Below are 14,391 nucleotides of genomic sequence, written 5' to 3'. Positions count from 1 at the left end.
CTTGAACTCTGATGTGAATGATTGACATTACCTTTCTCTGGTACTTTAGTCAGGAGGTCCAGAACAGGTATAGTTACCCCTTCTTCATCCATATGTATCTTCCAAACAATCATTAATTCAAACCTGTATCATATGCACAGAAGATTATTAAGATAATTAATTAAGATAATTAAGTGTTAACGAGGCAACTGTCTTTAAGGTTTCTTTGAAGCAGAAAGTAGGGTCTTTGGGAGGTTTCCACTCATTAGGCTCTCAAACAAAATCCACCTTGAGTAACGCACTCTACTGATCTGTATTTGGGAGCCAAGGAAGCGTGTGCTCCGTGACAAGGAAGGGGTCCAGGTACATTCACATTTGCAACCTCAAGGAAATTTTTCTCCTGGTTCTTGTCTTTGGAAACTTACCATTTGTAAGCGACATAGCGCAGTGGTAAAAAGTAAGATGGGGGGAAAACCCACCAGAGATACCATCGCCCTGCCCTGCCCACTGCACCTGTGCCCCGGGGTCAGGGATGGTGCTTGGATACAGGATGGGAAGAGGGAAACTTCCACAAGTGTTTATACAAACAGGGGTGGTCTGGTTTTGGAGTAAGGTCCTCCCCAGTGTTGTTGACAGCCTTTTGAGTCCTGCACAGGGGCTGCATTTGGTTGCTTTTATGTTTTTTGAAAAAAATAGTCTTAACCATCCATTGTTACTCCTTCAAGAGTGTTTTTGCAGGGCTAACGATTATTTCCAGCTTTTGCGGTGGGATAAGATCACTGCTGTGCTAAGTGAACAGTTAGTCGGTTGGTTTCTGCAGGGAAAGAGTTTTTCTAGTCAAGTCCACGGGGATTGCTCTCTAGAACAACAGTCATAGTAGATCTGCTGCTTTATGATGTCTCATCTGCTTTACTGCATTTCACATTCCCCTCCGCTCCCTGCTTTTAGGAATATTCCTTACTGAAAGTAAGGCTTGTCTAATCCAAAGATGATCAGCACAAGAACAAGTCGGTGTGAGGAGAAAGTTCCCTTTCTCCATGTGTGACCAGTCATGACCGTAAAAGCTTCCTTTTGGTAACATTTGTCAGCCTTCTGCCTCTTCATTTTTAAAAGTCTTTTGACTATTTGTGCACAGCGTGTTCTGGGATTTTGCAAACAAATTAACATGCAAGTGTATTTTCTACTAACCCACTGTAACTCTTGTATTTCGTGGTTGTGGGTGAGAGGGAATGTGTAATGGAACTGGGCACCTGTTGACGCGAAGAGAAACTAACATGAATTTCTAACTGAGGGTCTAAGAACGATCCGTTTCAGGAACACAGCGTTAAAGCGCTTAGTTTTAAATGGCCGATTTGGCTAAATGGAGACAGCACCGCCCATGACAGCCCATTTGCTAGTTCTACAGACAGCTACGACGGAGGGAGCTATGCTTTATCCAGTTGTCGCCATATAAATTAATGCATGTTATAGCAAAGATGTAACGGGAGAGGGGACTGGTCGGATCCCTTCACAAAACAGTTCCTTTTCTTTGCTTTTACAGAACTCCTGACCGTGATCATTACATTCTCTTCCTTGCAACCTCAAGGATTTTTTTTCCCTTTTTAACACCCCAACCCTGACAGAACGTGGCTTGCGGGGAGCCCAAACGCATCGAGCATGTGTGGTAGAGTAATAATAACAACTGGCAGTGCAATTATCCCCTCCATCTAACTGACTTCCTTCTATTAAACAATGGAAAAATACAGCTACAGTTGCCTTCATTAATGTGGTAACTGCAATTTTCTTTCCATTCTTTGATGGCAAAATGACCAAAGAACTTCAGTGATTTGTGATCATTGCATCTCCTACCACGGAAAAAAGTATGAGCTGGAATTGACAGGCTGCCATGCTGGCCTTCCCCGCACAGAGGGATAAGCTCTTTTGTCCAGGCCCAGGGGTGGAAAATAACTGCCTTATCTCATAGGGGACGGCTGCCAGTGGCCCACCCTGCCGCAGTAAGAGGGATGTTGGCCTCTGCGTCTGTTCTGCCCCTTGCTCTGGTCATGGAATGCAGAAAGAAAACCAAGATGGAACAAGCCCAGCTGAACCTGACATGTTTTCTGATGCATGAAAGGGAGGATGCATCCCACATTCCTAAACTTTGAATTTAGACTCTTCACTGTAGCATGAACTTCCCAAACCAAGATAGTAATAGATATTTTTTTTTCCTTAAAATGCAAATTAAAAGCCTGCTAGAGCCCCTTATTTTTTTCCACCTCGCTTTTTAAATGAGTGGGGGCACACAGCAGCAATGCCATTGACTGACTTTCTAACAGGGCCACATGCACGCGGCCTGTCCATCTATTTTTGGTATTTTTGTTTGTCATGTGTGGTTACAGCCCTGAAATGTAACGCACATCACCTCTAAACCAAAGAGTGACAACGGCCAAGCAGAGCGATCATCTATAGAGTCTCACTGTGCATTTCGCAATGCTTTTTCTGCAAAAATCCAGAAATGTGTTTATTGGCTCACCCGGGAGTGTTGGGGTTCCTTAGAACGATGTGATCTCCCAGCAGTCCTTCCGGAAGGGTCACGATCTCAGGGTATTTGGCCTGGGAATAAACGGGGTCAGCAGGGTGTCGATTAGGTCACAGAAATCACAGAAGCCAGTGCTTCCAGTTGCAATGGCTTTTCCTAGCTTGCATTTGTAGTTGTGAAGAGGAACAATACTGTTTAAAATCTGACTTTTAAGTTTTGGTGGTGTGGTGGGTTTGGTTTTTTTTGGGGGGGGTTGGTTTTGGGTTTTTTATTATTATTTTATTTTTAGTATCTTTCATGTGATATCAAGAAATACTTAAATTTGGTCACATGGAGGAAAAACCAGTATCGTGAGCTTGTACAAACAGACCTCAGAGGTCCTTGTGCAAGACCTAGGAAACCCTGAAAGGCTATTTTTAAACTCAGTTCTGTTCATTTGATTTAATGACACATTACAATACACCACCATTGCACCAAAACTTCCCCTCTGTGATTTAAGTAACCTTACTCATACACTCTGTTTTGACGACTCCTTTTCAGAAACTGGATCACCGAGAAACTGGATCACCAAGCTCCACACCATGCTAGGGAAGGATAAAATAATAAAGGCAACAACCTACCAAAATAACTGCTGTTATCAAAATATAACAGGACAATGGAAACACGATAAAACATGTGAAACTACTGACTACTACAAACTCCCATGTTACTGGGAAGCAGAGCTGTTTTCACTTACTACAATGTGCAAAGACTGATCATTGTTCCAATACTTCGTTAGTGCATCTAATATTTTAGTCTTCAACGTGTATATCTTGACTTAGCTAAGACTCGTATCTTTTGCTATAACTTTTAAATGCTTGTAAAAGAAAAGCAGAATAGAAGTTATGTAATTTTTCTGTGATGCAGTACCTAAGATGACAGGTTACTCGGGGTATGAGAAGATGTATATACATCAAAATACTAATAAAGGTGGCAATTACTGCATCCTGCAGGGATGGGCTATTGCAAAAAGAAAATGGAATCTACACACAGCCTGTTACCATGAAGCCTTTAACGCTGTTACTTGCTTGCACCGTCATGTCCTTACATACAACGCGGTGTTCCAAACACTGCAGTTTATAAAGTGTGAAAAGTCTGTCAGCCCAAATCATTCTACAGAGCTCACAGGGCAAGTGTCTGACAGAAAAGGAGCAGGAGAGCTCGTCTTTGACAAGCACTGGAGAAAATGAGTTCGGTTTTATAGGATTACGCCTCATCTGGCAGACTGAAATTGCTACCAGATGTGACCTTGCCCTGGTTTAGGAATTTATGACAAAGTGAAGGGGGTTTGTGCAGAATGCCAAATGACATAAACCACATGGAATTTGCCAGTTTTAATTTCTACAAAGTCTCTAGTACTGTATTTACCATGGGGATAAAGAGCATGATCTATCCTGGGAACAGGGACACAAAAGGGCAATGAAGTGCATGGCAGTCACAGCACGAAACCGTGGCCGATCTAAGGTCGCTCATCTAGCAGAACAGTCATCGGTTTTTTGGCTTTACTCCCTGTGGAATTATGCTCCTCTGATGACAAACCAAGCCAGTTTTTCCAGGCTTCCCTTCTCAATAACCCACATCTTTGTTATTCATTCTGTGCCTTCATTTGTCTGGTATCACAGGTCTCAGAGAATCTAGCTGCAAACACTAGAAACTGAGGATTAGCTTGTACCTGGTGAACTCAGCTCTCCAAGCTCCTTGTTGGTAGGAGATCCCAAGTATACCATAGCTAAACACTGAGTCATGTTTCATCCCCATTCGCCCATACTGAGGGCCTTTGGGAATCACAAGACAAAACAGATCAGAGGAACTAGGCAAGAGTTCCAATTTTCAGAACACTGTGACATGCACCCATGACTTGTTTGGGGGTTCCTGTGTAGCTGCTGCCATCAATGCATTCACCCCCAGCTAGTGGGTGGTATTGTATGTTGTACAGAAACCACTGGTATCTCAAGGAAATCTCAAAGAGTATGATTTTCTGTTAAGAGCTTCCGTGTACCTGGCAGAGCGTGCACTGGTGAGTTCTGCACGCACCAAGCCGTTATTCTCTGCCTTCGATAAATGCCGGGTTTTGGCACCCAGTCGGAATGCCGTGCACATCTGATCTTGTGTGAAACTCACAGGACTGGGATAAAATCCAGCTTCTTTCCAGTAAAGATCATATCTTAGCTATCCACAAAACACACAAAAAGCCAAACCACAAATACCTCTCTCTTCAGGTGAAATACAGCTAAAACTCAAGTCGTAACAGTGGCATGAAGCAGCACGTTGCCCAGCCCCCCGCAGGGGTGTGTGGCTCCCGGCTCACCGAAGGATGGATCCCTCAAAAAACCGCATGGCAGAAGCAGGAAGCAAAACTACTGCAGCCAGGATTAAGCGTGCGACCTTAAACACTGACAATTCAGGGAATAAACCCCAGGAACCGCAGTCACACCATCTACTTTTCATACTCCACGTATGAAATGCCTGGATCCCACAGCTCAAATGTGGGGATCTGGCATGCAAATGAACAAACAGGCACGCAGCATGCACCAGCTGCAGCGGTCCTGAAAGACTGACAGTTCCAAATACGCTTTGTGGGTACCAGGTTAACACCTCATATTCTCTGCTGTGCAACTTTTCCAAGTTTTCCCTGGGGAAAAGAAAAGGCAAGCAATAATCAGGGTAACAGAATGACCCAATCCACTGAAAGGTCTCTTGGGAGCATCAGTAGCTTCTGCGGGATCTCGTACAGTGGACACAGGGCAACTGAAACACATCACAGTGAGTAGCGTGACACGCGATGGGAAAGATCAGCTACAACTGCATTAAGCAAAACCTGACTCTAATCAAGAAATATCTTTCCTCAGATGACTTTTAAATGTCAAGTTTATGATCAAATCCAAAAGCCCATGCTATTATTACTTCTGGACGGAAATTGTTTTTCCAGCTCCTTCAGGAGTCCAAGCGGGGAATCTTATGGGAACTTTTGTCTAAAACAGAAATAGTCTCTAAATCACAAAGGGATGACCGTCTTGATGGAATACACATTCTGCCCCTTCTCCCATGACAGATTTTACACACACACACACACACACACACAGAGCTATCCAAGTGAATACACTTGTAGTATCTATTTTTTAACAGATATATTATTCTTCCACTGTTACAAATTGCATTTCAGTTTTCTGCATACTAAAACTCATCCAAGGAAAATGGTTTCAGTTACCCAGCTTAAGAGACTATGAATGCAAAGCAAATTTGGCAAGGCAGAAGCTGTAATAAAAGCAGACAAATTTGCTTCTAACCCACTTAGAAAATATGCTACTCTGCTCTTAAGTGGAAAAATAGCTCACGCTTACTAATAATTTGGGACTTGGCCTAGTGTAAGGAGTGTATATAAAGAGTGCTGAGCAAGCCGTGCTACTGTGAACCCCCTCGCAGGTGTAAGCAACCCCTAACAGGCGCTGACATTATGTACGGTTTGCTCAGCTAAGGCCACGGTGTCATCCACTAGAATAACACACGTGGTGGCAGCATCAAGGCCTCAGATAACAACATCAGTGTAACTTTAGTGATTCAAATACAAATTATTTGCGAAAACGATGAAAATTCCAAATACTGTAAAATACCTATAACAATATGATTAAATTCCAGAGGCATTAAACAGTCAAACCCACTGCCACCAGTCTGCTACCCATTGCAAAAATGTATGTCAATCCCTTCATGAGCTGTCAAGTGCACTGCCATCCCAGCGTGCTGCCATCCCAGTCTGCCGCCATCCCAGTCTGCCGCCATCCCAGCGTGCCGCCATCCCAGCGTGCCGCCATCCCAGCGTGCTGCCATCCCCGTCTGCTGCCATCCCAGTCTGCTGCCATCCCAGCGTGCTGCCATCCCAGTCTGCTGCCATCCCAGCGTGCTGCCATCCCAGTGTGCTGCCATCCCAGCGTGCTGCCATCCCAGTCTGCCGCCATCCCAGCGTGCCGCCATCCCAGCGTGCTGCCATCCCCGTCTGCTGCCATCCCAGTCTGCTGCCATCCCAGCGTGCTGCCATCCCAGTCTGCTGCCATCCCAGCGTGCTGCCATCCCAGTGTGCTGCCATCCCAGCGTGCCGCCATCCCAGTCTGCCGCCATCCCAGCGTGCCGCCATCCCAGCGTGCCGCCATCCCAGCGTGCCGCCATCCCAGCGTGCCGCCATCCCAGTGTGCCGCCATCCCAGTCTGCCGCCATCCCCGTCTGCCGCCATCCCAGCGTGCTGCCATCCCCGTCTGCTGCCATCCCAGTCTGCTGCCATCCCAGTCTGCTGCCATCCCAGCGTGCTGCCATCCCAGTCTGCCGCCATCCCAGCGTGCCGCCATCCCCGTCTGCTGCCATCCCAGCGTGCTGCCATCCCAGCGTGCTGCCATCCCAGTCTGCTGCCATCCCAGCGTGCTGCCATCCCAGCGTGCTGCCATCCCAGCGTGCTGCCATCCCAGTCTGCTGCCATCCCAGCGTGCTGCCATCCCAGCGTGCTGCCCCACGGGACGACAGTCGGCACTCAGCGCAGCCGTGCTCTCCCACAGCCTCACTCTCTGTAGCAGCACTCTGCTTTCTAAGTTACAGTAGTCTAACTCAGATAACAGGAATTATTTTACTATTCCCATGATCAAGTTCTACAGCTACTTTGAAACAGCAATCACCAAGCTACAAAATACAAGTTAACTGCAACAATTATGGTTTGGAAATTAGTTTGCATTTCTGCTTTTAGTAAGCAGCTAGCTAGCTCTGCTAGCCCAGAGAACTACAGTTCCATTTATGAGATCTGGTCTTATAATTTATCGGCCTTTAATGCACATGGCTAAAATATTAGGTGCTAACTTCACCAAGAACTCCTATCCTCAAGTCATAAACTATGCTCATCTGTCAGAAACCGAACATCATATATACATTCTCAATTATCTTTCTAGAAATTTAGGTTGCTTTGATGAGTTTCATTTTTAGATATTGGACAATACATTTGTTAATGCATTTCAATTAACTACAGTATTTTAACCTGTAAGACAGCTGTCACCAGCATGAAAATACAAGGATTTATGCTTTCCTGCATTTTTAAAGCACGGTGGCAAGCCCTAAGTCAAATGAAAAGTTTCTCCAAGAAATGTAACTTTTCTGGTACCAACATGCACCTCAGACTTCAACAGATGCAATAAAAGAGTCTGCAATGTAATCAAGAAATAAGTAATACTGTATCTGAAAAGAAATGCATCCTATTTTTTGTTCTTTCCCTTCTCTCCACTGCTTGACTGGGCAAGAGCAGCACTGTATCAATTGATGCACACTCAAAATCTGAACACGAGGATGAAAGAAAAACCTCTAATGTAAGCAGATGAAGATGTATAAGACAGCTATGGTTTTGAGAAGGTTTGTCTCAATGTTGCCTTGTTTTCAGACTTCTTTTGAACTGAAAATCAACAGGAGAAGTCAGGGACCTTTAGAATACGCAAGGAGAGGAAAAACCTATTGCCGGCAGCTGCTGCAGGTGTGTCCCATGCTTCAGTTGTGTTCTTTCTGTACAATGTGCTTTTGCTGTACAATGGCAGTGTTTATGTATTTTTAATAGAGTAATGTAACCACTACCAGTGTCATTAAATACAATGCTCAAAGCCTGAAAGGTCCAAAAATTGACCATGGAAAGTGCCATCTCACAACATTCAGTGAAAGACTTCTAGTCTAGTGAACTGGAATTACTGAGTCAGAAAGACAAACCATTCACAAAGGGAAAATTCCTACAGAAAGACTTTTTGGCTTTAATGTGCTACATGTTCAATTAAATTTTATCTCAGAGCTTTTTAAAAGTATACAAAGAAAGTAACACAATTATTACAATTTAAATGTATGAGCACAATGAGCAAATTTATACTGTCTCCTTAGGGATTTGTTTGGTATCCACCAAACAGAAAGCATTAGACAAATCAGAGGGACACTAATGAAAGAAACCCAGCGTTATGACTACCACACTTACTAAAATGATTCTGGTATTATAAAGACAGTATCAACTACAGGTAAACTGAGCACCCTCCACTGCTTTAAATCTAGCCAAATAAAGAAACCCCAATCCATTAAGTAACTACCCAAATCAACATAAACATTTATTGTTATATTGACCAGCTTTGTCTACCAAGATTTGTTCTTGTATATGTAAACTGATGCAAATGTAAAGCAAGCGAATTTCTCCTTATTTTTCAGAAGCATCAGTTGCGCAGGGAAAATACAGACCCATAATGTATTGAAAAGCCAATGAATACAGAACGCAATATAACTTACTTTGAAAGAGCTACTTTGAATTTACTTTCAGGTAATACATCTCAGATTCTGACTGAGCATGTGTACCTTACGGGCTGGGATGTTCAAATATTTGCTTCTTCAGCAGCTTAATACTAGAAGCAAAGGTCTTTCGGAGCTACTGAGTATTTGTAAAGCTTAAACATATACATTTTGAAGGAAAAAACCCACTTTATCCCATGCCACTTATTTTTTGGTTGAAAAAGAAAGTATTCTTTATACGCCATTTCATATTCTCTTTGGTATCTTCCTGTGGAAACAACTTCTGTATTATCTAAAAATCTGTATTTGATACACGGTGTACTGATTGCACTACACTTCAGCTTCTACCCATGGACTTTTGCTTTAAGGGATGTAAAGAGTCAATGCGACAAGAATTAGATGCAGTGAATCCTCAGTCCGCTGTTTTTCGCTTGTGCAGCCATTTACTGTGTGTATGTACATATATGATCCACAATTTTAAAATACATTTGTAAGGTGGTGTTTTTTTCTCTAACTGAATTCCACTACAGCGATAGAAGAACATTTAGAAAGCTATTTATCCAGAGCTACTGATATTGTCTACTGATATTTGGAGCAATGCTGTGGCTATTCCCTAACTCAGAGCAATGCAGAACTGGAATCTCACTGAAAATTGTTTTCAATTACAAAAAAGTTGTTTTTTTAAAATTTTCATTTCCAGAGCAAGGAAGTTTATCAGCATCCCAGTTACGGTAGTACTTCACAATAGTGTACTCCGGGAATCAGCATCCCCCTCCTTGATTCATCTGTCTCTGTCCATCATATGAGTTTGTGATAGATCCTCACAGAATCACTGAATCATTTAGGTTGGAAAAGTCTTTTAAGTTCACCAAGTCCAACTGTAAACCTAACACTGCCAAGTCCACCACTAAACCATGTCCCCAAGTGCCACAACATTCTGCAATTAAGAGTAAAAAATACAATACACAATTACTGAGGTAGCATTCTACAGATTCTACCTAGGTTTGAGAAAAATATCTCTCATTCTAACTTCCCCTCTATACTAAAACATATAGAACATTAGAAACACTTAACATAACACGGAATATTTCAGTATTACTCAAACAGTAGCTAGCACTGCACAAACCCCACCTGATCAACACCTTGGCACTCCAGTATAATTTTACAGTAATTCCACAAGATGCAAATCTCCATTTATTGCCTCTTCTCATGCAGGGCAATGAGTCTCTATTCATACTTAAAAATGTTAAAGATGTTTAAAAAACTAACAATGCTGTATAAATTCTATTCAATTTTATATTTGATTTTAAAAGAAAAGTATGGCTGAGTCCCATATCTGCTGGATTAACAACACCGATGTTTTGGGGAGCGCTGTTTGGCCATTTGGTCATAATGAGATTCGGACTTGAGTAACAGGCATAGAAACATGAGGGAACAGAGCCCCACTTGACCAGATCCATATTTTTTTTTCAGGACTAAACACAAATACTCATGCCAGGAAACAGGTATTGCAGAAGGTTCAGCACCAACCAAAGTTCTGTGACTGAACCAACACGTCCTAGCGGGCAAGATGCTCAAGTGGGGTGCGCTGCTAGCTACTGCACCACCTCACAGGGCTTTGTGAAGGCAAAGTTTGGGCTGTGCCTGAAAGACAGCAATGTTGTAACCTAAGGTCAATGATTCCAATTAGAGTAAAACACGGCAACCTCTTCAGTAAACAGACAGCTTAGTTAAAGCATAAACCTAAACATTGTTAGCACATCAGAGGTCAACTTCCATCAGATCAGTATCATATGCTTAGGAGAAGATGGCAACACGCTTATATTTTTGGCTAAGCATAAACATATATTTGAAGCAACTGGGATATGTAATAAATTACAGCTATGAAAACAAGCTGTTCCATCTACTACTGCAGGAGAAAAACGTTGACAAAGCCTGGTTTTAAACAGTAAAATATGACTCAGAGAATTACAAAAGAGAAACCTTCTATGAACATGTTCTTGCATACTATATTTTCTTTAATGTTTGCACCAAAAACTGCTTAACATGCTTTGCAGGGTAGAGAATTATAGTATCTTCAAAGAATGGCACATTGAAAGTTCAAAGCAGAAAGGATCTCAAAAGTCACCACATTTCTCATTTTGTGCAATTAAAGGCAATGAAACCAAGAAAAGATAATGCACTTTTCCCCTTCAACTAAATTACACAGCATAAAAAAACCTGCATTTGCAAAACGGATTTATAAAACTTCACCACTCGTAATTACATCTCAGGATAAACACATCTTCCATCTTCCCATCTAAGGAAATGTTGTGCTCCAGTAAAAGTCCTGCTGGTGATCTGTGTTATACAAATTACACAAAACTACAAGTATCTTCAGAACCCAAGAACAAGTTTACAGAAATAAGTGCACAGCAAAAAAGCGTTTTGCCAGTGTGGCAGCCACACTGCACCTTGCATTGCTCAGCTCCCCTCCAGAGCTAGAAACGCAAGTGGTACTGCCAGCACGCACGTTTCCTTCTCAGTAGAGGAAAGCAGAGAAAAGGAGAATTTAGGGGCCAGACTTGAGGAATAACAGTATGAATGTCACCCTGGAGAGGGGAAATCTTTGCAGAAAATGTTTCCCAACATTTCCTCACACGCTCAGGATATGCCTGGTTTCCTCCCGTAGTACACATGCAGCTGGTTACTTGGACAGAAATTCTGAACCCACCCAGTTCCAGACCTGCACTTTTTAGCTGACCAGATCCATAACTCAGGAGTACAGATCACTCCAGTAAGATTCAATCTTACATCTACTTCTTCAAGTTAAGTCAATGCTCTACACCAGTACCTGAAACCAGCTGGGAGGAGGTCTTACACATCACCAGCCCAAAACTCACAGAGCATTAGCAAATTGCCAATGAAGTTCCTTTGCTTTGCTCTTCTTTTTATCTGCAGTTGATTACAGCTTCGCTCTTTTGGCCCCTACACTGTTTCCATTGCCATTTATTTTCTTTCTTTCACATTTCCATAACATCGTTTTTCGTGCTTGGTCCAACCATGACTCTACAGTAGATGATGCATTTGTCACTATTTGCTATATGACCATTAATTTACCATACTGTTTGTATTTCCATATCGGATCTAGGCTGTACGCCTGCAGAAGAGCCAAACCAGCTTGACCTTGGCCCAAATACACATCCCATGGCATCTCTTCCAAAGCATTTGATTTCAGTATCACTTCGTCATATGGTAACCATATGTTTATTACAGCAGACTTGGAAAAAATTAAATACATACTAGAAATTTATTTTTAAAATGTGAAGAAAAATATAATTAAATGAAAATGAAACACTGGAAAGAGCAGGAAGGGATACATAATAGAACACTTAGCAAACACAGAGGCTGCAGACGTTTTTTCTTTACTTTTTTTCTTGCTGGGGCAGAGATCAGTCTTCTCTCTGTTACTTCTCTTGAAAGTTGCCAAGGCAAAAGATTTCCACTAGTTTATGAAAAATTATACTCCTGACCAATGTATGGCATTTACAAACCAGTGTTTCTAAAAGCAAAAGAACCAGGGTACTTTATTCCATGTTTGCTTGCCTAGTAAACAGGCACATTGGAAATTAGAAAATACTTCTCCAAAACAGCTGAAAAGACTTGCAGGCTTGCTCGCTCTGCCTTCAGAGACTTCACATTTCCCCAGTGGACACCCTGCACTACCCCAGGTTCCAAAATTATCTTCATGTATTCATGCTGCCCTCAGACACAGACGCTGCCAGACCTGAAGATTACAGTGGGCCATGGGCAAGAGGCTAGAAATGAGTCCAGGAACCAAGAAAGCTTCTGCTGCTAAAAGATCACCTTCCGTGCAATCCCGTCACATGCATCATCTGGAACCGACTGCCTAGACATTGCATGGCTCCCTGAAGCCTGTCCTCCTGGAAACAAGTCTGCCAGACCTACCGATCAGTGGAAGAATGTACAGAAAACAAGCTTACCATCTGCTACTCAGGGACAGCACATCCCCCATCACTTACTTCTGTACCAGATATTATTGATTATCCACTTAAACTGAAGAATTGCATCCTCTGAGTGAGTTCTGGCTTTCCTTTTGCCTTTTAAAGTTTCAATAACCCAGTTTTTCTAGATTAAAATTTTAGGGCCTATTTGTTATTTTATTTAAATTTTAAAATACACTGTCTTAACACAAAGATGGCTGTAGTGTCATCCGCTGCACAGGTATCTACACAGCTCCAAGTCCAAGACATACTAATTGATTTGTTCTTTGTGGTAGAGCATTAACACTGCACCAGGGCATTTCTGCTGGTGGAAATCCACAGTACACCAGTAGAGCTCAGTAGTTCTGTTCTTCCTCTACAAGTTTACTGACATACTGGTTTTCACTATATGGTATTTTGAAACCCTTACCCTACTTCTGCTGTTAAGTATAACTAAACACTTCTTGATGATAAACTGAATATAACGGACTGTGTGGAAATCAGCAGATATGTCTAATTTAGCAAAAGAGATACTAAGCAGTCAAGGACAGTATAGAGACAAAAAAAAAAAAAAAAGAAAAATTATGAAAGGAAAAAAGATGCCGTATTAAGAACAGCATGAAGAATCAAAAATTTTAAAGAAAGAATTGTGAGCCAATTTTTCAATAATCTGAAGGAAGTAGACTGCAGAAAAGGCATTTTTAGGAGAGAAATTACAACAGAAGCAAGATACTTCATAGATCTTTAAATATTTTTCTGCATAGGAGATACTGCAAAATCCTCTGTAAGCCTTTCTGATGGCTTAGTAAAAGGGCCCAGGATTGCATAAAGCAACTTGGATTTAAAAACAGAAAAGTTGATTATCAAGTGTGACCCAACTTGCTTTTGTACAGTTTACATTATCAAGCTTCTCCAGACAACGGATTTTAAACATAATCTAAATAAAAGCAACTGAATTTAGTTAATGACTTGGCTCTGAAACTATGGTAGTTTTTTCCAAGTACCCTGAAGAATTAAAATTAATAATAAAAATCATAGGACACAATAAAGAACATCAAGTTCATCTAAATTAGCTCAATATTAGGCATTTAATTTTTAAAAAGTATGATTAAAAAAGTTTTTAGACAAATTATTCAGCCTATGCTGATTATTTACTACTGTGGTTGTTTCATCTTGACTGTGGACCAGGCAGAGGCTAAAAATGCACAGTTAAGGACAAGAGTCAGAGAACTACTGTGAACCAATAAAACTCTCTTAATTTATACAACTAGAAGAACATTGGTACAGCCCATTGGTACAGTAACTAGACTTTGAGATACGTCATCCCTAAAGTGTACCTGCCTCAGATGAGAGAATTTTTTCCTTTTTCATTTGACTCCATTAGCCAGCAAGTCAGTTCACATAAACAGCCAGTAATTAACATAAATATAATATACCCAAAATACATATTACCAATTGTTGTGTAGCATCAACACTTTTCATCCTTCCCCCAAGTTTTTTTGTACTACAGACTTTGCAGAGAGAAACTCAAAGCAAGAAGGATGGCACACAGTAAGGGACAGAACAAAATAATCTAATAAATCCAGTTAT

General features: G+C 41.7%; 1 protein-coding gene across 1 annotated transcript in view; it reads right to left on the bottom strand.

Moving 5' to 3' along the window:
- LOC119146106 (centromere protein P) overlaps window positions 1-14,391 on the bottom strand; it is a 151,497-nt gene that overhangs the window by 561 nt on the left and 136,545 nt on the right. Inside the window, exons 7-8 of the mRNA XM_037383239.1 lie at window positions 2,492-2,571; window positions 32-123 (exon numbers count right to left, since the gene is read on the bottom strand). Coding sequence (XP_037239136.1) covers window positions 32-123; window positions 2,492-2,571 — 172 coding nt within the window. The remainder of the gene's footprint in view (window positions 1-31; window positions 124-2,491; window positions 2,572-14,391) is intronic.

This window comes from Falco rusticolus, chromosome 4 (genome assembly GCF_015220075.1).
Source record: "Falco rusticolus isolate bFalRus1 chromosome 4, bFalRus1.pri, whole genome shotgun sequence".
NCBI lineage: Eukaryota > Metazoa > Chordata > Aves > Falconiformes > Falconidae > Falco > Falco rusticolus.
This window is presented reverse-complemented; position numbering and strand designations above follow the sequence as displayed.